The sequence below is a fragment of the Maniola hyperantus genome, chromosome 14, assembly GCF_902806685.2.
Source record: "Maniola hyperantus chromosome 14, iAphHyp1.2, whole genome shotgun sequence".
Classification (NCBI taxonomy): Eukaryota; Metazoa; Arthropoda; class Insecta; order Lepidoptera; family Nymphalidae; genus Maniola; species Maniola hyperantus.
The window spans coordinates 4,064,453-4,090,688 of NC_048549.1; the positions used below are offsets into that span (position 1 = coordinate 4,064,453).

The following is a 26,236-nucleotide window of genomic DNA, read 5'->3' on the forward strand; positions in this document are numbered from 1 at the left end:
ATTGCTAACCCAGGCTGTTCTAGGCCACCGACGCGACGGGTTTAGTCTGCAGCTGCTGAAAGATCCCCAAACTACTTACTGGTTTTTAGGGTTCCGAACCTCAAAAGGAAAAACGGAATCCTTATAGGATCACTTTGTTGTCTGTCTGTCTGTCTGTCTGTCTGTCTGTTCGTCTGTCTGTCAAGAAACCTACAGGGTACTTCCCGTTGACCTAGAATCATGAAATTTGGCAGGTAGGTACATTTTGTAGCAGACATTCGGGGAAAAATCTGAAAACCGTGAATTTAGGGTTAGATCACACAAAAAAAATGAAATTGTGGTCATGAACTAATGATTAGTATTTTCAACTTTCGAAGTGAGATAACTACCTATATCAAGTGGGGTATCATATGAAAGATGCATTCTAAAACAGATTTTTATTTATTTTTATGCATCATAGTTTTTGAATTATCGTGCAAAATGTCGAAAAAATACGACTATAGTACGGAACCCTCATTGCGCGAGCCTGACTCGCACTTGCCCTTTTTTTTTAATCTATAGACTAGCGCTTGGTTGCACATTGCTATTGGACCAGTTGGCAGGTGGCGATACAGCCTAAGATGGAGCACGCTTGCCTAGAAGATGCCTATTCACTCTTGACTTGAAGGTACCCATATTAAAATTGGAGGGGAAAAACTAATGCTGGAAGGGCGTCCCATATCCATAGAAATGAGTAAGCAAATCGCTTCGTACGTGTCTGTGGAATTTCGACTACGTATACGTACGGGTGCAAAGCTTTGGTGATGCCTTGCGGTACGATAGTAGAAAGGTGAAGGAGGAACCAGGTTAAAAAATTAATAAATATAAAGATACATTCTTCTCTGTACCCAAACTCTGTGTACCAAAAAAGTCCCTCGATGGCCTAAACGGCCCTGAATATACCTAATCGTCTTACCCTCTTAGACAAATAATTCATCGACGCATCACGTACGAGTCGAATTGGGCGACTTGTGTCAACAGACCAATATATTTGTTAAGATAAGAGCTCTCTAATACTACCCTTGATCGTGGGCAGGTGGTGTGACTCACGTATTTGTGAGGCAGTTTTGCCAGAAATAATAATTATTAGATGGCTTGAGATAAGCTCGATATAGACTTTTAATAATATCTCTCAGATTAAATTGTCTGTACCTAACTCGTAGTATCTTAGGTACATATGTATTAGATAACTACCTACATGAATAGCTAAAATAGATAAATAAAACCGGTTAAGTGCGAGTCGGACGAAGGGTTCCATACCATCGTACAAGAAATAACACTTTTTTGTGGGGGCGTGCGGGTGTGCGAGGCGTTCCCCCGACAAGCCCCCGACTAATTCCCCGATGTTAAAATGTTATAATGTATAAAATGTTATAATCATTCTTGAAACTATAATTTCCCTTTAGAATGAATAATAGGAAAGTACTCCACAAAATTTAGAAGGGGCGGCACGGAGCGCTAAAAATAAATCAAGTTAAAAGTTTCTTAATTATTTTAGAGTTTTGAATGTTAGCGCCATTGCTTGGGTTTTGGCGCCTTTTAATTTAGTTCTCAAAACACATTTTTGAGCCTGGCAATTCTTTTTGAAGTTTATTTTATGACAAAATATAATATTATATACAATTTTAAAATCAGGTCAAAATTTTATTCATTATTTTTCATGTAATTTTATATTTTACAATTAAATAAAAATTACTTTATCTTTTATAGTTACACAAAATCGATTATACAAACATGTATCGTTAACACACATCACTAACATCCAAACAAGTGTGACAACTTAACAGGCAAGCTCTACAGCAAATTCTTGTCTTTGTCCTCAAATCTGTGATCCTATTGGTAGAAAGGAATAAAGTTGAAAATGGCGCGCGTTTTGTCACATCCTGTTTTGTTGGTGAGTGTGGTGAGTGCATGGCCTCGACGTTGATCCCGTTCCAAGATTTTATTCTGCAACGCCGCAGTCCGTTTACATATGTATTATTAGAGACAATATTATTCGTAATGGTGTTCTGTAAAAGGCCATGGATTTGATGAAAACGGTAAGGATTGTATAGTTGCAGCAAGCATTCTTTAAATTTTTGTTTGGCTTTTGTTTCTTGTTTTGGTGAAATTGAAACTGGCCATTACATTAGAAAAAATCTCTTTCCAGAAAATTTGTGCACGTGGGAGGTAAGTGTTAATAGTTTTCACTAAGTAGACCGGTGTTGATATCAATTTTTCACAATATAGAAATACAGTTTGTTGATTTGTCAATACATGGCACCCGGCAACCGAGCGTTGTTACGCCATCTTATAGACTTCTGATCGTTGCGCACATTTATTTGGGTTCCAACGAGAGAGATTTAGATGATGTTATTCATGATTTAACGGAAAGGGCTCTTGGTGGAAGCGATTTGGTTATCATTGATTCCGGGTATGTCATTTTCACTTTTTGCATCGAATTACATGACTTGACCAACCACATGTTCATACATGGTTTTGTTGTTGTTTAGTCGGCACGGACCCAATTGCATAATGTATTTTAGGCATGATAAAGTAACGCTTATTATGTAGTATATTTTTCAGTTTATATATCGTAGTATCATAGTGTATTTATCGCTATAAAGGCATTAATGTGTAAAGTGGTATAACCTATAAATTTGACACTAATGAGGTCCAATGTTCAATGTGGATTGTCATTCCCGTTTCTTTTGCATCTCACTTCAAGGTCAATTTGAAGTGGTCATTTCATAGAGAAGAATACACAGTACTGTACAGTTAAGTTTGTTTACATGCAAATAACCACTAACATTTTCTATAAAAACGGTTAGATAACTTTTTCATTACCATCTGCTAAATGCTATGTGACAGTTAATTTTAGTACAGTGTAGTTAACAGTGATGCAACAGTGTTGCTTTCTATGTAATAATTTGGTGTTTCACAGCTGAGTCAATGCACTAATTAGTAATAAAGTACAGTAAAGTTGGTTTTACAAAATATTTTGTTCTGTTACTATGTGTAAAACAGGTAATTTAATAGCTTCTTGTTTACCTAATAGCAAAGTATGTACATAAAGCTGAGTACTGTTTAGGTATTTCTCAAAAAGACTCAAGTTACTCTACTGTTGTTTGTCGGGCTCATACCCATCTATTATGCTATGCTAAAATACACTAATCTATGATTTAAAAAGTTTACTAAGTACAGTTTGTAGAAGTGTAACAAAGTGCAATGTGCAGGATTTGAACATTTCAAATTTCATTGGGCCTCTTGATTCTGGAGTAATCAAACAATGCTCTATCATGGAAACTTAAAAATATATGTACCAATAGGTACAATTTTATCACTACATGTTTCATAGACTTGAATAATAATTAAATTACCATTCTGTGACATTTAACCAAGTGCAGGTGCATTGAAATTAATGACATGTCATGTCATACAAATTATCATGACAGCTTGAGCATGAGCTAAGACTAAGGTATTATTTTCATAGTGCATATTATAATTCGTAACATTACTAACAGCACTTTTTAATAAGAACTTAATGACTTACCATCTTCTCTCAAACAAGGCCTAAATTAATTCCTATAATTTGATGATGATCTTTACTAATATAATAATAAAGTATAAGGGTGAGATCTATAGCACACTCTGACTTTGCTTAGACCTAAGACAGAGTTAAAACGAGACAGAGCTATGTCTCACATAAGTCTGTCTCGTTTTAACTCAATCTTAAGTCTGAGCAAAGTCAAAGTGTGCTCTATAGATTTCAGCCTTAGTGCTACTTTATTTTTTTAACATTATAAACAGTGCTGCCAACTTGTGTCTTGTACCAATTTAGTTGTAAACACATATGAAACTAATTCTATCCTTTTCATAATATTTCTTTTAATCAGGGAAAGTTGCTTGGTTTGGCTAAAAATAATAGATACTGAAAATAGTCCATTTAATGTATTCATATTAAAACCCTTTTAATGGATATTGCAAGTACTAAAAATTAATTGCAATCGTTAGCTATATTTGTTGTCTTTTTGTTTGCCCTTGTAATATAAAGGTTGTAGACTTTATCTGTCTATAAATATATCACTGGCCGTTGAGTTGCATGCACAGTAAAGTGGAAAGGAGTTGTGTTGTTATACTTTGGACTTTATAGGGTTTCCAACAGTTGTTTTTTAATAGTGACAAAAAAATGGATTTTACTGTTTTGAAGAGTGACTTAATATGGAATTTCTAGGCATTTAATAGTTGTATTTCATATTAAAAATAACATTTCATATCTGCCCATGTTCATCCTATAAAAATATTTTCACATTGAATGAGCAAACCTACTTAATTAAAAAAGTATGTCATCATACGTGCAAATGAGGTATTTAAATTATTAAACTTTTTTAAAGTATTTATTTTGATTTACAATTTATTGGCAACCAATAACCATGCATTACAAGTATGTACCTACCTACTTAATACAGAATAATAAGCACTGTTTGTACTGCTATTTAATTGGGTTTTGTAACTGTTAACTAATTACTCAAGTTTTTTTTTGTTTTCATTGAAAACACGGAAGCTTAATTATGAGTTACAATACTACGACATTATCCTGCATTAAAATCTATTCTGATTTGAAGTTTAATTTGAAACAGGTTCTCTTTATACAAAGAAACATAAGTAACAAAAACAAATAACTTGCCCCTTGAAACAACTTGGTGTTCATAAAAAAGTTGATAAGTAATCCATGCGGCTAATTCTGCTGTACACAATCTTTAAACTAAACTCAAAAGAGAGGTCTAATTGCTATCACTTTCATAATGCTCCCTGCAGAAAAGGATAGCATTAGATATAAAGAGTCCAGCAGAATTAGCCAGACTAACATAATGTAATCAGTTTTGGGTCAGTAGGCTATATAATATTTTCATAAAATAACTTATGTTTATTTGTTACATCCTTCCTTCTACACAACACAAAATCTATATTTGATACTTGGTGCTAATTTAGTTTAACACAAAACTTAAATTAATTACATCTAAAAATCATACCGTCCACTTCTGCAGGGAAGGATAAGACTAAGTAATTTTAATATTGAAGATTCAGGTTTTGTGTAAACTATCTCAATTTCTACCTATTTACGACACGCCCTTTATCAATGTCTATCTACAGCAAAAATTAATATTCAATCTATCTGTACACTGTCTATAAGTTATTTAACAACATTGTTATTTGTCAAAAATACCATATAGCCCATACAAAATGACTGCTCACGCGCCATTTTAACTATGGGTCATGTCAAAAGTACAGAGTTAACCTTTAAAATAATGATTAAAATCGTACTTTTGACGTGAAATTTGACACAAAGTTTAAATGGCGCGTGAGGAGTTAAAACGTGTTATACCATTTTTGAAAAATAACATTAAAAAAAATATATAAATCTTTTTTATTCAAATAAACTTTTACAAGTGCTTTCGAATCGTCGTCGGATGCATCTACCATTACTACCATTGCTAAGTAACTTATCCCCAGATTACAGATTGATTTTATTAATTACGCCCTTACTCATTACTTATTTATATAATTGTATCTTTAAAACACTACAACTACTATAATCTTTAAAATTATTATCTACTTATTTCTTTTCGAAAATCTACAGGAAATATTTCTATAAAATAAATACATTCAATATTTTCTTCTACACTACAATTACATTTATTAATAATAATTTATTTTTTATTATTACAATATTATGTAGGTTGTTTTCAGTTAAAGGTATTATTTTGCACATATTCAAAACAAAAAATACTGTGTTATTCCTAACAATTGATGAAACTGTCATAGTGTCTAAAGCAGTTTGAAGTCCTTATGGATTTGTTATAAAAAATCGTTTTTAAAACTTTTTGATTTTCCCAAGTAAAAAATAAAAAAAATCCGGTGAACCATTGCTATGTTGCAGCATAATCTATATATTTAAAAGAAAAAGCTGACTGACTGACTGATCTATCAAGGCACAGCTCAAACTACTGGATGGATCGGGCTGAAATTTAGCATGCAGATAGCTATTATGACATAGAACATGAAAATACGACCTCTGAGGGAGTAAAACTGGGGTTTGAAATATATTATGTAGTCCATGCGGACACAAAGTCGCGAGTATAAGCTAGTTGAAGAATAAATCGACAAACAAGTACATGTTTGTGTTTATAATATGGGTAGTAGGCTGTGATAAGATTATATTTTGTCTTATTGTACTTTTTATTGGTATATTATGTTTTTAATGTGTGCAAAAAAAGTGTATTGGATGTAAAGGGTGGCTGGTAGATGTAAGGTTCACTGTTGAACATCTGTGGCGTGTTCCAGGAATATGAGTTCCTAGACTTGTCAGATGTGAAAGAAGCGGAGCTGAGCAGTTTGCAGTGCGCACTCTTCACCAAGCACCCTGATACCGTGTCCGCCGCGAGAGTCGGTTGGACCGATCCTGCTGTAGGTGAGGATATGCTTTGATTTTTGATGCTAGAGGAAAGAAAATAGTTTTTATTTTATACTAGCTGGCCCGGCGTATTTCATACCGCCTAACAGTCGACGGCAATTTTTAAAAATTTTCTCTCCGTAAGAAACCATCCTCGTGCTTCAAGGAATATTATAAAAAACTATTTAGCGAAATCGGTTCAGCTGTTCTCGAGATTTGCGACCAACAACACATTCAGCGATTCATTTTTATATATAGGAGACTAGCTGATGCCCGCAACTTCCTCCGCTTGGAAATAGGTTTTTAAAAATCCCATGGTAACTCTGATTTTCTAGGATAAAAAGTAGCCTATGTGTTAATCCAGGGTATAATCTATCTCCATTCCAAATTTCATCCAAATCCGTTCAGCCGTTTTTGCGTGATTGAGTAACAAACATCCACACTTTCACATTTATAATATTAGGATTAGGATTATAACAGAAAATATGACCAGTAAAATTGAGACATTACCACCATACACACGTTACATACAGTTAGGCGGTTACGGTAAAGTAGTATGTCGCATCAGAAAATAGCAAAGAAACATCCAGCATTATTGCAGGTTTTTTTTTTGAGATTTTCAAAATTTCATTTTTCATTAATCGCCCAGCTGGTACTCAGTATGTTCATAGTATCTCAATTGGACGTATTTTCTGAAAAACTTTCAATATTTGCAAATTCAGTTGTAAAAACATTTAATAAAACAAGTTTTCTCCACTTTTTGTTTCTTGTTGCTCTTTAGCCTTGGATTATTAGGAATGTCGTTGTATAACACTACGTTGTTCCCATGTTTCGACAGATCTTTCGTCTTGTTCATCGAGCACGGCGGGTCCACCGACCGTGTCTAGCAGCCTGGACAGCCTGTCCGGCGGCGAGTGTGAGATGGCGCCCCACTCGCCGCAGCGGGGCGCGGCCGGCCCGCCGCACGCGCCGCCGCCCTACGTGCAGCCGCCCACCTACCCGCCGCCGCCGCCGCACCAGTGGCCCGTCGGACCCCCCAACGTCTACGTGAGCCAGGTAAAGACAACCAATCACGTCGTGCAGCCTAGACAGCCTGTCCGGCGGCGAGTGCGAGATCGAGCACCACTCGCCGGACCAGTGGCCTGTTGGACACCCTAGTGCCACATCGTGAGCCCAGCCTCTCTCTGCTACCATTACCACCAATGGCTGACACATTTTTGTCCAAGATTTTGCCAAAGTACGAAGTACAGACTCCAGACTTACATTTTTAAAAACTATTAAAATTTAAAATCAGGTTGCACTTTTTTTTAATGATTCTCTTTTTCAAGGTCACGGCAAACGTGAATGTCCACGGCTACATGGGTCAGTACTACCAACCGCCGCAGCCGCAGTACGTCCCGCAACCACCTCCGCAAGTCGAACGCCCGCACAGGAACCACAGGAAAGATCGACGTAGCAAACGCGTGCCTTCCCCGCCCCCACCCCAACCTCCTCCATACTACGTCCCCTATTCACAGTACTACCCCGCCGCTCAGGCGCAAGGAGCACCGCTATACCACCTTCCGATGTACCAGCCTCTAGTCTATGGACCATACGCCTACCCACCTTATTATCCAGAATACCCCATACCAGTAGAAGGTGATGCAGGGGACAAAGGCCCTGAAGAGTATCAACAAGAAGTTGTTATGGAACAAGAAGCGGTCGACGCGTATTACGCCGGCGCGCATTACATGGCCCCCTATGCTCCACCGGTGGAAGGTGGTGCTGAATACATGCCTCCTATGTATATTCCCCCACCACACCATCCTGCCCCAATGCCCATACCGCATCAACCTCCACATCAACCGACCCCACACCAGTTCAATGTTCACGCGAAGAACTTCGTTCTAGGACAAAACCACAGTAAAAATTACACACCAGACAAAAGTCAGGAACAAAAACCAATTGTGACAGCAACCACATCTGTTGCAACCACAAGCACAGTAGAATCCGTCCCTATAAAAGATCTTAAGATTAGCAAAGGACCGAGCAGTCCAAAACAGGAGCAAAGGCCGATTGAAATTTCAAAGCCTCCGGTGCAAGTTGAAAAGAGCTCCCCAACACTCAAAACAGATCCAACTAAACCTGCTTGGACACCCGAGACTAAGCCACAAGAAACCAGTCAGGTTCAACCAGTAAAGACTTTCACTCCACCAACTGTTTCTCCAACTCAAGTGAATGCTAAAGTGCCTCCAGGTCCTGGAAAAACACCCAAAGGACCTACTGCTCCATTTTCAACAGGAAAACAACCACCTAAAGCTCCTGTACCAACAGCAGTACCAGTACAACAGTCCGTTCCCACACCGAAACCACCATTTGGCAACAGGCAGAAACGAGAAGGAAACTCTAATAGATCACCATCAAGTGATAATGTTGAGGTAGAAAAAACTGTACCCATTGAGCACACTAAACGGGAGCCTCCATTACCACCGAGCAAAGCTCCGATGCCAATTTCTATAACACTCCATGCTCAAGGTCCCCCAGTGATTGTGACCAATAAGTCTCCATTTGGCCACTCGCGTAAAGCAGTTCCGGTGCCTGAAACTCCACCAGTACCCCAACCTCCGCCTCCAGCACCAACAGCATCAGATTTTCCACCACCTCCAACTCCGAGGAACAGGGGAGAGCCTGTACCCCCTCCAGTGGTTCAACCCCAACCTCAACCGGCTCCAGGGAAATCTTGGGCGAGTCTTTTCTCCAATAAATCTTCAAGTGTTACTGTAGCATCAAGTATACCAGTTGCAACCCCAGTTCCAGTTCCAGTTGAAGAACCACCCAGTCCTACTACTGTAGCGCCACCAGTGGCTACGAATATACAAAAACCTGTAGCTAAAGTGCCCCCTTTTGATGCTTCTCCACTACAAAATACAGTCATGGATAAACCACCAATTCCTAGAACGGTCACAACAGCTGCACCTACTATATCGTATTCGGAGAAGACTTCAGTGAATGCTGTTAGCAATGCTAGCAACTCGACTCTGCCACTTAAGCCTGTATCTACACCAACAACTACAGAAGTACGTGATGTGCCCATTGTGAAGGAAACCTCGCCCACAGTCCCTGTTCAGCCGTCACCCTTCAGTGATGACCCCAATTCGTATAGGATGGGAGGTAAACATAACTTTTAAATTTTAAGTAACTAACCATAACTAGATGATACCCGCGACACTGGTACTGATTCTGAGCACAACCTAATTTTAAAGTATTCGCATACTCTTACTCATGTAATATGAAAAGGACAGACAAAGTTTGACAGTTTTAAATTTTATTTTTAGATGGTAAGCCCGTGATTTTAGCGCACAGTCGCGAGCCTACTGTTTAAATTTGTAGCGTGCACTAAAATTTAGAGTCTTTAAATGTAAAAATGTTCTGTCCCTTTTTAGTATTGTTAAAAAGAAAAGGATGCAGATACTCTAAATTTAGTTTAGAGAAAGACAACGGAATCGGTGCCATTGTGGCTAATTCCGTTGTACACAATCTCTAAACTAAACTAAAATGGCACGTCTAAATCTATTGCTATCCCTTTCATAATTTTGCTTGCGGAAAAGGATAGCACTAGATTTAGACCTGTTAATTTAGTTTAGAGATTGTGTACAAGAGAATCGGCCCCAATGTCCGCTTGGATTTAGTTTTTTTAATCCATTGAGAACTCTGGTTATTTGATTAGGGTTAACTTGTATCTGAATTTTTTTTTAAAAACTACTGCTTCTGCTCAGGACTTCGTCCGCGTGGACTACACAAATTTCAAACCCTTATTTCACCCCCTTTAGGGGTTGAAATTTTTATAACCCTTAGCGGATACTTACGTCATAATAACTATAATAGTATGCCAAATTTCAGCCTGATCCGTCCAGTAGTTTGAGCTGTGCATTGATAGATCAGTCAGTCAGTCAGTCACTCACTCACTCACTCACTCACTTTTTCCTTTTATATAATTAGATTTTTGGACAAAACTAGTGTTTTAAAGGATTTGACAATGTCAATTGATGTCATACTAGCTTGAGATCATCTCTTAGTCCAAGGTTGCCCTTAATCATTATTTTCTCAAACTGTAGGACTAATAAATAAATGATTCAATATCTTTGAAGTCTCAATAAGAACACCTCTTTTTCGCCTGCTTTTGAGTTAACAAATAATATTTTTTTCTGACAAAATAACCATGCTTTTTTCAGAATTCCTATCAAAATATCAGCTAGACAATCGGCCCGTGACCCTACTGCCTCGCGGTCTCACTAATCGTTCTAACTACTGCTACGTGAACGCAATTCTGCAGGCCCTGATTGCCTGCCCTCCCTTCTACAATATGCTGAAAGCTCTACCTTACCAGACTCGTCGGGGAAAATCCAGCACGCCTGTCATTGATTCTATGTAAGTACCTCATGTAGTTTAGTTTTATTTTATTTATTTGTACTTTATTGCCCACAACACAACGTAAACATACAAAGAAAAACATACTACACATATAACAACAAAACATACATACAACATAGCGATCTTAATCTAATAGCTGTAGCATGCAAAGGCGGCCTTATTGCTAATGCCATCTCTTCCAGGCAACCTTTGACGAAAGGTGCCCAGTGCGAGTCAGGCTCGCGCACCGAGTATACTGTACTACAGTCGTATTTTTTCGATATTTTGCACGATGATTCAAAAACTATGATGCATAAAAATAAATAGAAATCTGCTTTAGAATGTACAGGTGAAGCCCTTTTATATGATACCCCACTTGATATAATTATCTTACTTCGAAAATTGAAAATACTAATTTTTAGATGACCACAATTTTCAGATTTTCCCCCTAATGTCTGCTATAAGACCTATCTGCCAAATTTCATGATTCTAAGTCAACGGGAAGTACCCTGTTGGTTTCTTGACAGACAGACAACAAAGTAATCATATAAAGGTTCCGTTTTTCCTACCCTACCCTACCCCTAAAACTCAAAAATCCTAAAAATCAAAGAGTTGCCAGTTTTTTTTTTAAATCTAAATCCACACAGATATGAAGCCACGGGCATGAGCTAGTTGGATTTTTGGATGTCTGTTACACCTTCACGCTAATGATTTAAATTTGGCATGGAGATGGCTTGTACCCTGAATTAACATATGGCTACTTTTAATCATGGAAAATCGAAGAGTTCCTGCAGGATTTTTAAAAACCTATATCCACAAGGCCAAAATTGTGGGAATCATCCAGTATAAAATAAAAACCTATTTTATTTCATTATTCTAGTGCACTGAGAAAATGCAATCTCAACTTTTTCAAACAATTTCGCTTCTATTAGGTATGTGTTATTTGGAAATACTAATAATTTTTTTTGATTTGGCAAATAATGTAGATATGTAGATTGGGTAAGTTTACAACTTACAATCAATCGATCTTATGCCTTACCTGTATGAAAAAACCAGCCAAGTGCGATTCAGACTCGCGCAACGAGGGTTCCGTACTCCGGTCTTTTTTCTACATTTTTTGCACGATAAATCAAAAACTATAAAAATAAACAAAAGTTTTAGAATGTACAGGTAACCTTTCATATGATACCCCCACTTGGTATGGTTATCTTATTTTGAAAATTGAAAATACAAATTATTTGTTCATAAACACAGTTTAATATTATTTTCTTTGTGATGTAACCACAAACTCACGATTTTCGGATTTATTCCTTTGCGTGTGCTATAAGACGTACCTGCCAAATTTCATGATTCTAGGTCAACGGGAAGTACCCGATAGTTTTTCTTGACAGACAAAGTGATCCAATAAGGGTTCCTTTTTTCCTTTTTAGGTACGGAACCCTAAAATACCACTGGGGAAATAATAATTTCATCGTCATCTTTGGATCGCCAGCCCAGTACAGAGTACAGAGCCACCATGCTGGCCAAGTACAGATTGGCAGACTTTACACACCTTTGAGAACATTATGGAGATCTCAGGCATGCCGGTTTCCTCACAATGTTTTAAAATATTTAATTGATTAAAGTTAAAATGCCCATAATTTCTTAGAGAGGCGTGCCTGAAATCGAAATCCGGATCCACTAAGCTATGACCATTGAATAATATTTTTGTATAAATAATTTCCAGGGTGGAACTCTGCTACGAGTTCAGTCCGTTAGCAAGCGCAGCACGTCGCGGCAGAGGCGAAGTGGGCGCGGCCGGGGCCGGAGCGCCTGCGGTACCCGCTGGGCCTCCGCTTGACGGCTCGTCTGGGTTGAGGGTGCTCCGCGCTCTTAGACCCTTCCCTGGGTCACAAGAGGGCAGGCAGGAAGATGCTGAAGAGTTCCTTGGATGCCTGCTCAACTCGCTTAATGATGAAATGCTTGAGGTAAGTGCAACTCTGCTACGTGTTCTGCTACGTTTTTCAACACTGTTTCAAAATTGTGCAATGATTTCTTTAATGTTTGTATAGGAACCCAGAAAAGCCGGGTGTATCATCACTGCCTTTGTTTCACTTCACTTTTTGCCATACCAAATGACTAGTAGAAGCTTTGTTTCAGATATTATAAATTACTAGCTGATGCCCGCGACTTCGTACGCGTGGATTTAGGTTTTTTAAAATCCTGTGGGAACTCTTCAATTTTCCAGGATAAAAAGTAGCTTATGTCCTTCCCCGGGATGCAAGCTATCTCTGTACCAAATTTCGTCAAAATCGGTTGAACGATTGAGCCGTGAAAAGCTAGCAGACAGACAGACACTTTCGCATTTATAATATTAGTATGTAAAATCTTTCTTATTTTTCCAGTTGATAAAGCTTGTTGAACCTGAAGAGCCAAAAGACACTCCTGTTGCAAAGCCCAATGGAGTTGTTCCACAAGAACCACAACCACCAGTCCCTGAGGAAGACGATGATGATGATGAATGGAAGGTAAATATAACTAACATTTTTCAATTTGGAAAGCAGATTATTGTGTTCCATGCAGCCTGGCCCATGTTGATCGGGGCTATAGTGGTGATAATTTTTAAGCGAACTTAAAACTGAAGCTACGAGGGTTCTAGCCCCGTCCAGGTCTGAGAAAAGTCTAAATCTCCCTGGGAATCGCGCCTGGAGATTAGAATTATGTAGAAATGTCCTTGAAGTGTAGGTAACAACACTATCATAAAAATCATAAATGGTTCCTTATATTTTTTGCAGGTAATGGGTCCAAGAAACCGCGGCGCGGTGGAGCGCCGCTGGGCGGCCAGACGTACGCCGGTCGCAGACATCTTCCGCGGCAGGACTCGCCTGCGACTGCACAGGGCGCCGCACCATGACGTCACAGACGCCGTGCAGCCGTTCTTCACGCTGCAACTCGACATTGAGGTCAGTATAGTACGCACAAAACATGTACAGTAACTTTTACAAGTCGCGTCGGCAAAATTCGGAGAAAGAGCCAGCGAGTGCCAGACCTTCGTTATTTTATAAAAGCTGAAAGCTTTATCTGCGTATTTGCGTGGCTTTGGGAGATAACAGGTAACAAAGTTGTAAAAAAATCTTACGTCAAAGTATAAAGTTTTAATTTTTTGTATTTCCTTTGCAATATTAGAAATCAATTCATGTATTGCCAGACACTTAGTGTCATGATAACCCCCTGCCTGACGCCCTTAAAGTGTAAGGTGTCTGGCGTCTGGTAAAACAGTAAAGTCCACATTACAAAATCATTAATACAGCATTATTCTAACAACAACTTTTTCCCATTACAGCGTTCAACAACAGTAAAGGACGCTCTAGAACTCCTAGCAGGAAAGGATACTCTAGAAGGTGTATCGGACGCCTGGCAACAGCTCTCGCTAGAGCAGTTGCCAGTAGTGTTGCTGTTGCATCTCAAATGCTTCCAGCTGGATGCAGAGGGACACACAGCTAAGATCGTCAAGAATATCGATATCCCTATCGATCTTAAGATCGATCCCAGTATGTATAATTTTTAGTTTTATTTAAATTTTAGTTATTTCATACTGCACTAATTCAGCAGTAAAATAGTAAATTATAGTCCAGGCCCGAAATAAAGCATATACTTGCCGAGTAGTAATATTGGAAGGCTGAAGCGAAGCAGAGGTTTCTGAAGGGATTTTAAAACTAAACGAGGTTGGTAATTGCTCTATTTCGACCGAGACTTGTATAGTACTTTTCTCCCATTTCCGAGGGAACAATAAAAAATTAATTGAAGTGACAAATTTTAATTTTAGCGTTAACTATCGCGAGTGATTTCCATTATACATAATATCTGTCCCGGCTTTACTCACCTGTTTAGTCGACGTTACCGTTACGTTAGTAGCCGACTAGTTTCGAACCCATCTGGGGTCCTTTTTCAAGGGAATCTGTTCGCGCACGCGTCGATGCCGGGTAGTCGCGACCTGATGGGTTCGAAACTAGTCGGGGCTAACGTCGACTAAACACGTGAGTAAAGCCGGGACAGATATTATGTATAAAGTTTTAATTGATATGGAAATGTACATTGTATATACTAGTAAAAAAAAAACTTAAAGAGTAAAAAAAATTAAAAAGAAAGTGGGAGAAAACACATTTAACTATGATGACATATATTTTTCGTCTCTGAAAGCGTTTAATCGCCATATTGTGGACAAAACAGACTGAATAAACAACACCAAATCCCTACCAACAACAACCTGAATAACCACAGATAAAAAAACAGTAATTTATAACATTACAGAGATAATGTCGTCGAAGCACACGACTAAGCAGCGGCTGTACAAGCTGTTTGCTGTGGTTTACCACGAAGGTGTGGAGGCTGTGAAGGGGCATTACCTCACTGACACATTCCACGGACAGGCCGGATGGATCAGGTAATGACATTTTGATAGAGAAATTGGCCAAGTGCAAGTCAGATTTGCTCACCACCCTTGGTGAGCAAAAAATTAAACCAAAAACAAAACAATACCATCATACAAAAAATAAAACAAGAAAATTAAAATATAATTTAATTTAATTTTCATGGTGGCCAGTTCTTTACCTTTTACAAGATACAGCCCGCTGACAGACGGACGGACTCTTAATGGGGTCCCATTGATTGGTACAAAAGCTTAAAAATTGTTTGTTATTTGCATACACGCGAAAGAAGTGAAACTTCTTCGGATTATAACAAGCTAAATATTTAATATCTGCTGATTTAATGTATATTCAGCAGACATTTTGTACAACTTTTGTAGAAGTCAGTGTAACTATAACCCCCTAGATATCGATTTTGATAGAATTCGGTTCAATAGTAAGTGTACAGAAAACAGCCCTTATGTGTTTTTGCCTCTTTAATTTACAATGATGCTACTTATTTTTCGTCTCCGAAAGTGAATAATTCACTACAACATGTGGACAACTTATACTGAGTAAAACCAACAACTATAGTACAAAACTAAGCTTACCACAGACAAAAACATTAATTATTATATATTTTTTTAGATACGATGACTCTACAGTGACTCAAGTAACCGATGCCCAAGTGTTGAAACCCAAACCCCCGCGAATGCCGTATTTGCTTATGTACCGTAGACACGATACTTTGCTACCACACAGAGTTACCGGCAAACCAGAGTAAAACCTCTTTGGCTTGATACCGATCCAGCGCTGCCAACATAACTATAAAATTACAAGTTACAACCTTTTGACATAAAGGTAAAACAAGTTACAACCTTTTGACTTTATAAAGGAGGGTAAAGTGAAGTGAAGTACTTTTAAAAGTGAGCTAATTATAAGTAATCTGTGCCTGTCAAACATTAGTTACTGCACAACGAAGACTTTATGTAAGCACATTGTAGTGTCATAACCGTTGGGCCACGACCTGGGTTAGTGCGGCTAACGAAAGGAAAACCACTTAGAAATGTAAGAAGCAGGCCACGGCTTTTGGCGATGCGACCAGCGGAGAGGCAAGACTATAATACTGCCGTTATCGTCCGATTCGTCCGGTCATAAATGTTTTTGTATCTGTCTCGCTCACACTCATTGAGGATCGCTATATTGATAGTAATAAGTTTATATAAATGAATTGTAACAATGTGATTTTTAAGTAGTAGGAATATTAGTTCTTTCTACCCATACCTACCCTACAGCTTTAAAGCCAGACAAATTAAGATTTGATAGAATAAAATAAACGACCAATCTGTGATCAGCATGTTACGAGGAGTACTACCACTTTTATAAGCTACGCCGAATGTATGTGCGCCGCAATCTTATTTTTGAACTAGCTTATACCCGCGACTTCGTCCGCGTGGACTAAACAAATTTTAAACCCCTAACACCCTTAGGGTTGATTTGAATTTTTAAAAAACCTTTCTTAGCGGATGCGTACGTCATAATCTCACACGTCACATCTGTATGCCGAATTTCAGCGATTCGTCCATGAGCTGTGCGTTGATAGATCACTCAGTCAGTCACCTTTTCCTTTTATATAATATATAGAAGATGGGGCGAAAGTATCTCGGCCAGTCATAGCGCGCGTCCATCCGCTATTGGTGGTTGCCTACGCGCCATGTTCTGTACGCGCGAATTATGTGCGAGATAGCAAGTCTCTGTTTTTGTATTTAAAATCAAGCAATAAGGTCTATATTTTAGTCAGCCTTAGATTCTGCGCAAAGTAATTCTGTCGATGCGACTTATAAAAGTGGTAATATAGTATGACTAGTAGATCGCGCGTAAGCATGTAGCAAACTGTCGATATTTCGCAAATCGATGTTTGGCACATCCCTATTGTCACTGAAGTTTATGACTTGACTCAGATGATATTGGCACCGATTCTAAGCACAACCTAATTTTAGAGTATTCGCATCGTCTTCTTACTAATGTAATATGAAAAGGACAGACGCAGTTTGACAGTTCTAAATTTAATTTTTAGATGGTAAAACCCATGATTTTTGCGCGCAGTCGCGAACCTACTGTTTAAATTTGTATTGTGCACTAAAATTTAGAGTCTTTAAATGTGAAAGTCATGTTCTGTTCCTTTTTATAGCATTAGTAAAAAGAAAAGGATGCAGACACTCTAAATTTAGTTTAGAGAGAGACTAGAGAATCGGGGCCATTGCCGTACTAAAGTATTGCCTCACCGTTTGTCGCTAAGCTAAAAGTCGTGGCCCTGCAGTTAGAATTGTTCCGGAATGCTTGAACTTTCTTATTTTTTATTTTTGTGGCACAAAAATAAAAAATGTGGTTTGTGGTTTTTTTTTATTTTTCGGCACAAATTGATATTTTTTTATGAAATTTTGTTTTGGTTGCACCATTATGTTTCATGTGTTTTGTGAATTGAGTTATTTAATTCTTTTTAACACCTATATTATAAATCTAGTTATGTATATAGTAGTTGTAAATATGGTTTCATTTTCGTCTTTTTTTTGTATAAAGTACAAATTCATTTTTGTATTTTTTTAATGTGTTTGAATTCGGAATTCACATGAAATTTATAGTTGTTCATACAATATTATCTTGTAAATATTGTTTGGTGTTTGTGAAATCTGCTTTTGTTATTGAATGGTAAATGCGATGTGATTAAAATCTTAATTTTCAATGTAAAAATATACTATTTGTAAATTATCCTACATACCCGAATATAAAAATATATTTCGTGTTATATTTTTATCTGGCGCATTTTTCACTAGATATAAGTTTTTGACAATATGGAATTGTGTTATAAATATTATTAAAAAAAATATAAAAAAATTAGTGTTCTATATATATTGTGTAATATAAAATGCATGCTTCTGTATTGATCATCCTTCATATGAGAAATTCAAATAATATATTAATTGCGGGAAGTACAAAAGAAATGTTAAATATTATTGTGATATGGAAGAAAGGAGCTTGCTTTGTTTTCATTTTCAGAAAATCTCAGAAATAGCTATCATATTATTGAATTCAATGGTACTGAAAACAAAGAGATTTTTTTTGTTGGTATTGTTAATGTAATACCTAGTAATGAGAATGTCTGTAATTGTACGATACAGTGTTTTTTGGTTCTGCTTTAATTAGTAATGCACGGCAGAAAATATTACACATTGAGCGTTAGAAAGGGATATCAGTAGCTTTGTCTTTATCGTTAAAGACTGACAGGTCTGCGACAAAACAACGCAGGTATGAGCGACAGAAACAACGCTCTACAAAGCTGAAGCATCTCTTTCTAAAGCTTGATGTGTAATATTTACTCGAGGGTACTATAGTAAACTGGAAGCGGACGCTTTTTCTTTTAGATTTTGTATGGGTACCGTCAAAGTTTTGTGATACTGAGATGAAAACAAAATAAGTGTCTATATACCAGATTGCATTTTAATATGGGAACGTATGGAATAGTTAATAAAAGTGGAACAATTCGGTAAACAAAACATTTCGTCCTAGACTTTAGGTTAGGGTTTGTGCGGACTATCGATATAAGCACTACTGCTCATATATCCCCGCTTTATACAAGCGTAGTCGTTATTTTACGCTCTTCTAAATAAAATAAATCAAAATAATAAGTATCATATAAAGTACATTCATGAGATACTGGGTGGATATGTACATGCACTGTCGGTGTTTCTTGTGTGGGACAAATAAAACAGTTAAAAGAAATAACCTACTAACATCATCATGATCATCATCAACCGATAGACGTCCACTGCTGGACATAGGTCTCTTGTAGGGACTTCCACGCGCCACGGTCTTGTGCGGCCTGAATCCAGCGGCTCCCTGCGACTCGTCTGATGTCGTCTAACATAATCCTAGGTAATTAATTTTATTGCTAACAAAATGAAAATAAAGATGATTTATTAATTTTATTATTAAGTAATGCAGAGATACTGATCTTTACAAAATTAATAGAATATAATATATTAATAGAAATGACTTTAATATAGGAACCAAACCAAACCGCAAAATATCATAGTTGGTAGAAAAAGGATAGTATCTCGTGACTAGTGTAAAATAGAATATAGAATAACATTTTTCCATACTTATGCGTTGAGTCCTATGCTAGAAGTTACCTAGTTTTCAGTTTTAGGAGTTAGAACTTCGTTTCCAAATGACCTCTTATATCGAATCGACCATCGATTAAAACGGTTTTCATCATTTTTATACGAACGAATCTTATAGATTTTCACAACATTATTGCCTAAGGTGCCTTAGTTAGCATCGATGCAGCACGCAAGCGTACAAGCGTGCATTGACGAATACGCCTCTATGCAGCGATGCTATGTGGACGGTAGTGCTTAAGATACGGTATCGGTGCTCGGACTGAATAGATGGTGGTGAGTGATGTGCCCTTGGTTATTGTGATATGGGATGAGAACGGACGATAAAGGCTTTGGCAGACAGTACGCGTGGCGGAAAATGTCCTTTGTGATTCCTACAAGTGTTATTGTAAGGAATTTTAATAAGGCGTTCATAAAATTATTGTGGTTCAAGCGGATTACCCTATTCAAGTGCTAACAGACGCAGTATGACACTTCTCTTACGAATGTAATAATGTTGGTATCAACAAAGTTGAGTGAAGTTAACAGAAGGTGCAAAACCGCGTCTGGTAGTGTCTATACAGCCGATTACAAGGCAACTGCAAAATTGCAGTTGGGATGCAGTTTTTATTGCAGTTGACACAAATGTATCTCAACTGCCGATCGACTGCGCAGTCCGTTTGCACTATTACGGCCATTCAATGTAAACCGCACGCGCACTCGCAGTCGGCAGTTGTGATGCAGTTGTGTCAACTGTAATGAAACTGCATCCCAACTGCAATTATGCAGTCCGTTCGTATAGTTCGTGCTTTATACGATTCTCTGTAGTACAAATCGTACTAACGTTTTGTCGTCGCGCTTCATGTATGTCCAGGCCTTTACTGCAGATTGTTTAGTTTATAATTACTGTTATATTGTAAGTGTTAAAGATAAATAGATTATATGTTATCTCGCTGTTGGCCTCTGGATGTCTGTTTTTAATATTATTTGGGGAAAAAACATCAGATCTTATTCCTAACTGCTTGCGAAATTTTGGCATTATTCTACACAGCTGCGGAGTTTCGATCGGAATTTTCGCAATGTGTTATTTAGTACCCGAAAAGCCTTCATCATCTCTCTCTTTCATGCATTCAACATTTTTAATTGTTGTAAGTCTCGTTTCAACAAATCTCTCTCATGCATTCAACATTTTTATTTATTGTAAGTCTCATTTCAACAAATCTCTTTCATGCATTCAACATTTTTATTTATTGTAAGTCTCATTTCAACAAATCTTTTTCATGCATTCAACATTTTTAATTATTGTAAGTCTCATTTCAACAAATATGGCTAACACAAACCATTTACAATTAAATTACGGACATTATACTTTTTTTTTTATAAAAACACCTAGATAAAGAGAAATGGGAAGAAAAATCCCAATTTTTCTCAAAATATGTCTAAAATGTCTACAATTTTACTGTCGAGCAACATTTGTTGAAATAGGATTACTGATGGTTTTACAATGATTATAAATTTTAGCATATGCGAAATAGGGGAGTGATCAAGGCAATACGGTCTCTTAACGTCTTTATGCCTTTTTTGTCAATTTTGAAATAAATGCAATTATCCGGTTTTTCTGGCTAAATTGACCTTGGAACGCTTCCTTTTTGAGTCCCTGATCACAAGATCGGCTGCTAAAAGTCACGATTTTTTGTATTTAGTTTAGTGATTGTATACAACAGGATTAGCACCGTTTGCCATCGCAAAGATAATATTGATGGTTGACGATTCTTATATCGCAAAGAAAGCTTGCGATTCATGTTTATGGCATTATTTACGAATATCAAGGCTGTTTTTATACATTTTGTATGAGATATGTTCCTGAAAAAAATCGACCGTGATTTCGGTAAATGTGACCGTCAATACGATCGAAATTTCGCAACCTGTTTGGAAGACGTAATACATACTAATATGTTGAGTGCACGATATTATTTTACTTGTATTTAACCTGTGTGCGATTGATTTGTAATATTGTGACCTGTGTGCAAAGCGTAGATTCTTTAAGCGCTCATTACACTACCCGCGAAGTTTCCCGAAGTTAGCCGGAATATATACCGAAGAGAAGATCTTTGTGTGGAGTGTACTGAGAGCTTAAGAGAACATTCTTCAGCAAAAATGATACGTTGGTAGTGAACAGGGTTGGTACGAAATTCTGTCAAAAAATACTGTCTTTTAGAATCAATCGTGTCTTATATTGACAAGTAAAACATTTTGAAAACTATATTGCGAAAAACTTGATCAATTTATAAAATACTAGCTTATGCTCGCGACTTTGTCCGCGTGGACTACACAAATTTCAAATCCCTATTTCACCCCCTTTGGGGTTGAATTTTAGAAAATCCTTTCTTAGCGGCCTACGTCATAATAGCTATCTAAATGCCAAATTTCAGCCCGATCCGTCCAGTAGTTTGAGCTGTGCGTTGATAGATCAGTCAGTCATCTTTTCCTTTTATATATTTAGATTATCTTTTTACTTACGATTTACAGAATTTACAGAAAATTCTGTAACACATTAGAACAGTAAGATTTAAATTGCCAACCCTGATAGTGAACAATATGATCTCACATTAAATGTTGTTTGGATGTTAAATTACATTTTCAATGTGTATGCGTAAGTAAATTAAACTAGGATTACTATTAAAAGGCAATATATCATGGCCTTCTTGAAAATAAAATATTTTGCTAGTAACAAATTAATCGTATAACATTATGAATAAAAGTATTTGAGTTTGCTACTAAATAGCGCTTTTCTACTTAAGTGTTAAAAAATGATCTAAAATGCAATTTGGTTTTGAGTCCAATTGTAATAAAAAATATTTTAGTCTTAATGATTATAATAGTCAATTTAAAACTATTATTAATGGAGGAATTTAATATAAGTTTAGTTTTGTAATTTTCTGATACAGAGATATATAATATTACAGTAGCGGGCAAGAAAGTACATCAACCTTTCGAATGAGATTTCGGCTTTGTAGAGCTTTGTCTCAGTCACTCATACATATGTGACGTTTTGTCGGTCTCAACGTCAGAGAAATGCTCTACGAAACCGCTATCTCTTTCTAAAGGTCGATGTACAATATTTCTTGCCAGGTACTGTACGACTAATGTTCTAAGCTTTTTATGTATAACTTGGTTGTTGTTATTCATTAATTTGGATTTGGGGTAGCTCATAGTATAGTTAGTGATGTAGGCAATATTTTTAAAACATTTATCGAGAGGTATCAAGTCGCTATCAAATCATTAATGACCATAAAATATCTGAGCCAAATGTATATTTTTTTACTATACTAATTGGGTATTTTCCTACTTTTGAATTTGATAAATATTATTACTTTATTATAAATAAACTAGGATAAAAATAATGACGTACGCTCACAAAAATATTAAAATCCAACAAAGATACACAAAGTTACAGGCATTTTAATTTTGGAGTGGTCCCGGTTTCTCGCAAAACGAAAATTTCTATTAAACCGCACGAAGCTATATGGCATTAGTAAGGTGTGACGTCAAAATACTATATCGCTCTCTGTCTAATCATAAATATTTAAATGCTTATATAACTTTTTTGTTATTTGATCGATTTAATTAGTTTTTCAGTTTACGTAAAGTAATAAAAAAATTGGAGTCGAATACCCAATTTCACGCCTAGGCCTCAATGACGAAAACGCGAACACGCAATCGTCATGGCGCCGCATGGTAAGAAAAGCCGACCCCACGTAACGGAATAAGGCGAGGACAAAGTAGAAGATATTATAGTGACAGATTATACGCGTTGAGCTGTATAGTCTGTTGCACTATTTAGCAAATAATTATCGCGTCAGACAGCTTGGAATGTCGTCATCCGACCGACGTCCACTGCTGGACGTAGGTCTCTTATAGCCAGTTCCACACGTTGCGGTCTTACGCCGCCTGAATGTAGCGGTTCCTGCGACTCATTTGATGTCGCCTACCCACACAATGTAAACCTGTAGGGCGATTTCGTAAAACTTACATCAATCCTTATTATAATCTCAATTGTTGTGATTGGCTGAATTTGTGCTATTCTTATTGCAACAATGCATTGTAGCCAATAGTAAGCGAGCGTCAACCAATCAGAGGTGATTGCTATTGTGACATTGTAGCTGTCATTCTACCGCAATCGCGATTGTGGTAGAATGACGATGTATGTAGAAATGTATACCTATGGCTCAGCAATTTTACTATGACCCCAGTATCATCAATATTTATTTTATAGTTAATTATTTGATAGTCGATACGAATTTAAGATTTGATTGTAGTTATATTGACATTGCATGTTTTATAATTGCACAAAATTATTTTAATTTTAAAATAATGTTCCTTATGATGACGCTGACACGTTTATATTATTATTTTGTGAATTCCTATAGAAAGTATGTTCTTTCAGGTTTTAAACATGATCTATTCAGACTATCAAGGCTAATAATAAGAAAAATTTACCTGTATAATAATTTTGGTTTTAGCTGAAAACCAGAGTTAAGTAATCATACAGTTGGGCATTTAAGTATTTTGAAGAAGTTCCTTAGTTTCTTACCTGTATGTTCGCTAAACTATGTTAATACTGTTGGCTCAAGTTATCTGAAATCGAACAAACAAGCTTATAATTACAATGCAATTACTGTACTTCAATGATATAACAGAAGTATTATGGAATAGTAATTTTAAATATACTGTAATATATAAAACTAATATATTAAAAGATATACTTTATACAATTAGTCATTCTGCTTGTACGCAAAATCGACTAAGGTAATATAAATTTTAATAAAAAATGAATTTGTGAAAACTTAATAAGCAGTTGACTTGTGACTTGTAAATTACCTCTATTAATCAGAGACATATTATTTGAGATAAGCTTTTAATACGAGTTACGGGTTGCGTCATACTTTTAGTATGGTCTGAAGTCTGAACTCGTATTAGGGTCTTAATATAGCACGCGCCCCGGACGCGTGGAGGGAACGCTGTGAACATAAAATGTATGGCGCTCTATGGAACGAAACGCGCGTGGCGGGCGCTTGTTGTATTTTGTTCCATAGAGTGCCATATATTTTATTTTCACCGAATCCTCTCTTCGCGCCTGGGGCGCTTGCCCCTTACCAAGTCCCTTATGTACCTACATATATAGGAACATAAAACAATTAATTCCCATAGAAAATATAAAACTCCAAAATGTCTATGATTTTCTTAACATCTAATACTGAAACGTTACGTTTCTTAAGATTATAGCGCACTTAATTTGTTTGAGTGTTTTATTTCCTTTTGACCATAATATTCAATTAAGAAAATATCAGTGCCAGTTGATATAATCAGAGGTAATTATGTAAAACTAGTACGGAAATGTAAAGTCACGTGATTTGACCGTCTTGCTTCATTTTGGCTATTCTGAACAAAAGTGTTCCACAAGCTGTCGAACCAAACACTGCACGGGCAATAAAGTTATAAGCAAAGGTAGGTATAAAGGTATGATTCCGAACCACGCTGCACGCAGCAGTGCTGCCGCAACAGTGCTGTCACCAGCTGTCACAGCGCTGTCGCGGCACTACTGGTTCCCATACAATCTTCATAAGCTTATATGACATTACATTCCGAGCTAGGCAGCAATGTAGCGGAACATTGCTGCCTAGCTCGGACTGTAATTTCATAATATAAGCTTATAGATATTGTATGGGAACCAGTAGTGACGCGACAGCGCTGTGACAGCTGGTGACAGCACTGCTGCGTGCAGCGTGGTTCGGAATCATACCTTTAACTGTTCAAATTAAAAAAAGATCTTGTTTGGAATGACCCATCCAGTTGAAGCAGTACATAAGATCACTGCTATTGACACTTGACAGACGGGTAATTGGTATGTTCGTCTTTGTTCACCTGGGTGATCAAAGTGGAATAAGAAAGAGAGTTATAAAATAAAGTCATAACCCTCCTTTTGCTTCGCCGTGGTCGGGTAAAAATGACGAAAAAAGTGGAACCAAATCAGGACAGATTACTTCTATGTACATGTTACGTTAGTTACAAAGTACCACAAGATATAACGCGACTGAACGTTGTCGTTTCAGTATTAGACTTTTTGTATGTATGTATAAGACTGAGCGCAGGGTCCCCAATTGCCGACGTGTGAATATTAAATACTATACTTTCTAGCAACATAATCGATTCACATTCTAAGGCTGAGATCTATGGAGCGCACTTTGACTTTGCTTAGACTTAAGACAGAGTTAAAACGAGACAGAGCTATATTTCTCACATAAATCTGTCTGTCATTAAAATGTGAGTCGATTAGATTACTCGCAAGGTATTAAGCCTTCTCTTCACTCGTGGCGCGACAACTGGAGACTTGTGGGTGCCCATCCGATATCGGTTTTGTCATGAACAAAACTGACATCGGGTGAGCACATCCACAATTCCACAAGTCACAAAAGTTAGAAGGGAAGAGTCAGACTAATGATTTGCCGCGCGAGTGTAGAGCGAGCATTATATGCCCATGAAACAAAATATTCTCATAATAAAAAACGCTGCCTTTTAGTTAAGTCTATATTGCATATATTTATGTTAATATAAGTCTTTATAATACGCGGAAACTATGAACCTAAAAAATAGAAGTAAGATGCACTACCGTTACCCTATAGATAGTTGAAACACTGTATACAATCGGAATATTTTGAACTAGTAAAGCCTTACCGACTTTAGCATACCTATGCATTCACATCCCTTAGTTTAACGATTATCGCATTTATGTATGCCGCGTGCGAAAACGTCGGTGTGCTAAAGGCGTCAGTGCCCATTTTCACCAGTTACCT

At 37.1% G+C, this 26,236-nt stretch overlaps 1 protein-coding gene across 3 annotated transcripts; it reads left to right on the forward strand.

The window, feature by feature from the left end:
* The first annotated feature begins 1,899 nt into the window (after positions 1-1,899).
* Usp10 (ubiquitin specific protease 10) lies at positions 1,900-24,681 on the forward strand. Of its 3 annotated transcripts, XM_069502898.1 has the most exons (12): positions 1,902-2,057; positions 2,168-2,187; positions 6,343-6,469; positions 7,290-7,507; positions 7,780-9,601; positions 10,663-10,858; positions 12,567-12,807; positions 13,225-13,347; positions 13,615-13,782; positions 14,163-14,370; positions 15,131-15,263; positions 15,874-24,681. In XM_069502898.1, exons 4-12 carry the CDS (start codon positions 7,373-7,375, stop codon positions 16,007-16,009), a joined length of 3,162 nt encoding a protein of 1,053 aa, XP_069358999.1. In that variant the 5' UTR covers positions 1,902-2,057; positions 2,168-2,187; positions 6,343-6,469; positions 7,290-7,372; the 3' UTR covers positions 16,010-24,681. The 3 variants fall into 3 exon arrangements, with proteins under 3 accessions (XP_069358998.1, XP_069358999.1, XP_034831645.2); XM_069502897.1 differs by lacking the exon at positions 2,168-2,187 and having other exon boundaries at positions 1,900-2,057; XM_034975754.2 differs by lacking the exons at positions 1,902-2,057; positions 2,168-2,187 and adding an exon at positions 2,221-2,431.
* Positions 24,682-26,236: the final 1,555 nt, after the last annotated feature.

Coding starts and splice junctions, on each gene's coding strand:
- Usp10 (XM_069502897.1), top strand. Junction 6,470..7,289: donor TTGGACCGATCCTGCTGTAG/GTGAGGATATGC, acceptor ATGTTTCGACAG/ATCTTTCGTCTTGTTCATCG. Junction 7,508..7,779: donor CCAACGTCTACGTGAGCCAG/GTAAAGACAACC, acceptor CTCTTTTTCAAG/GTCACGGCAAACGTGAATGT.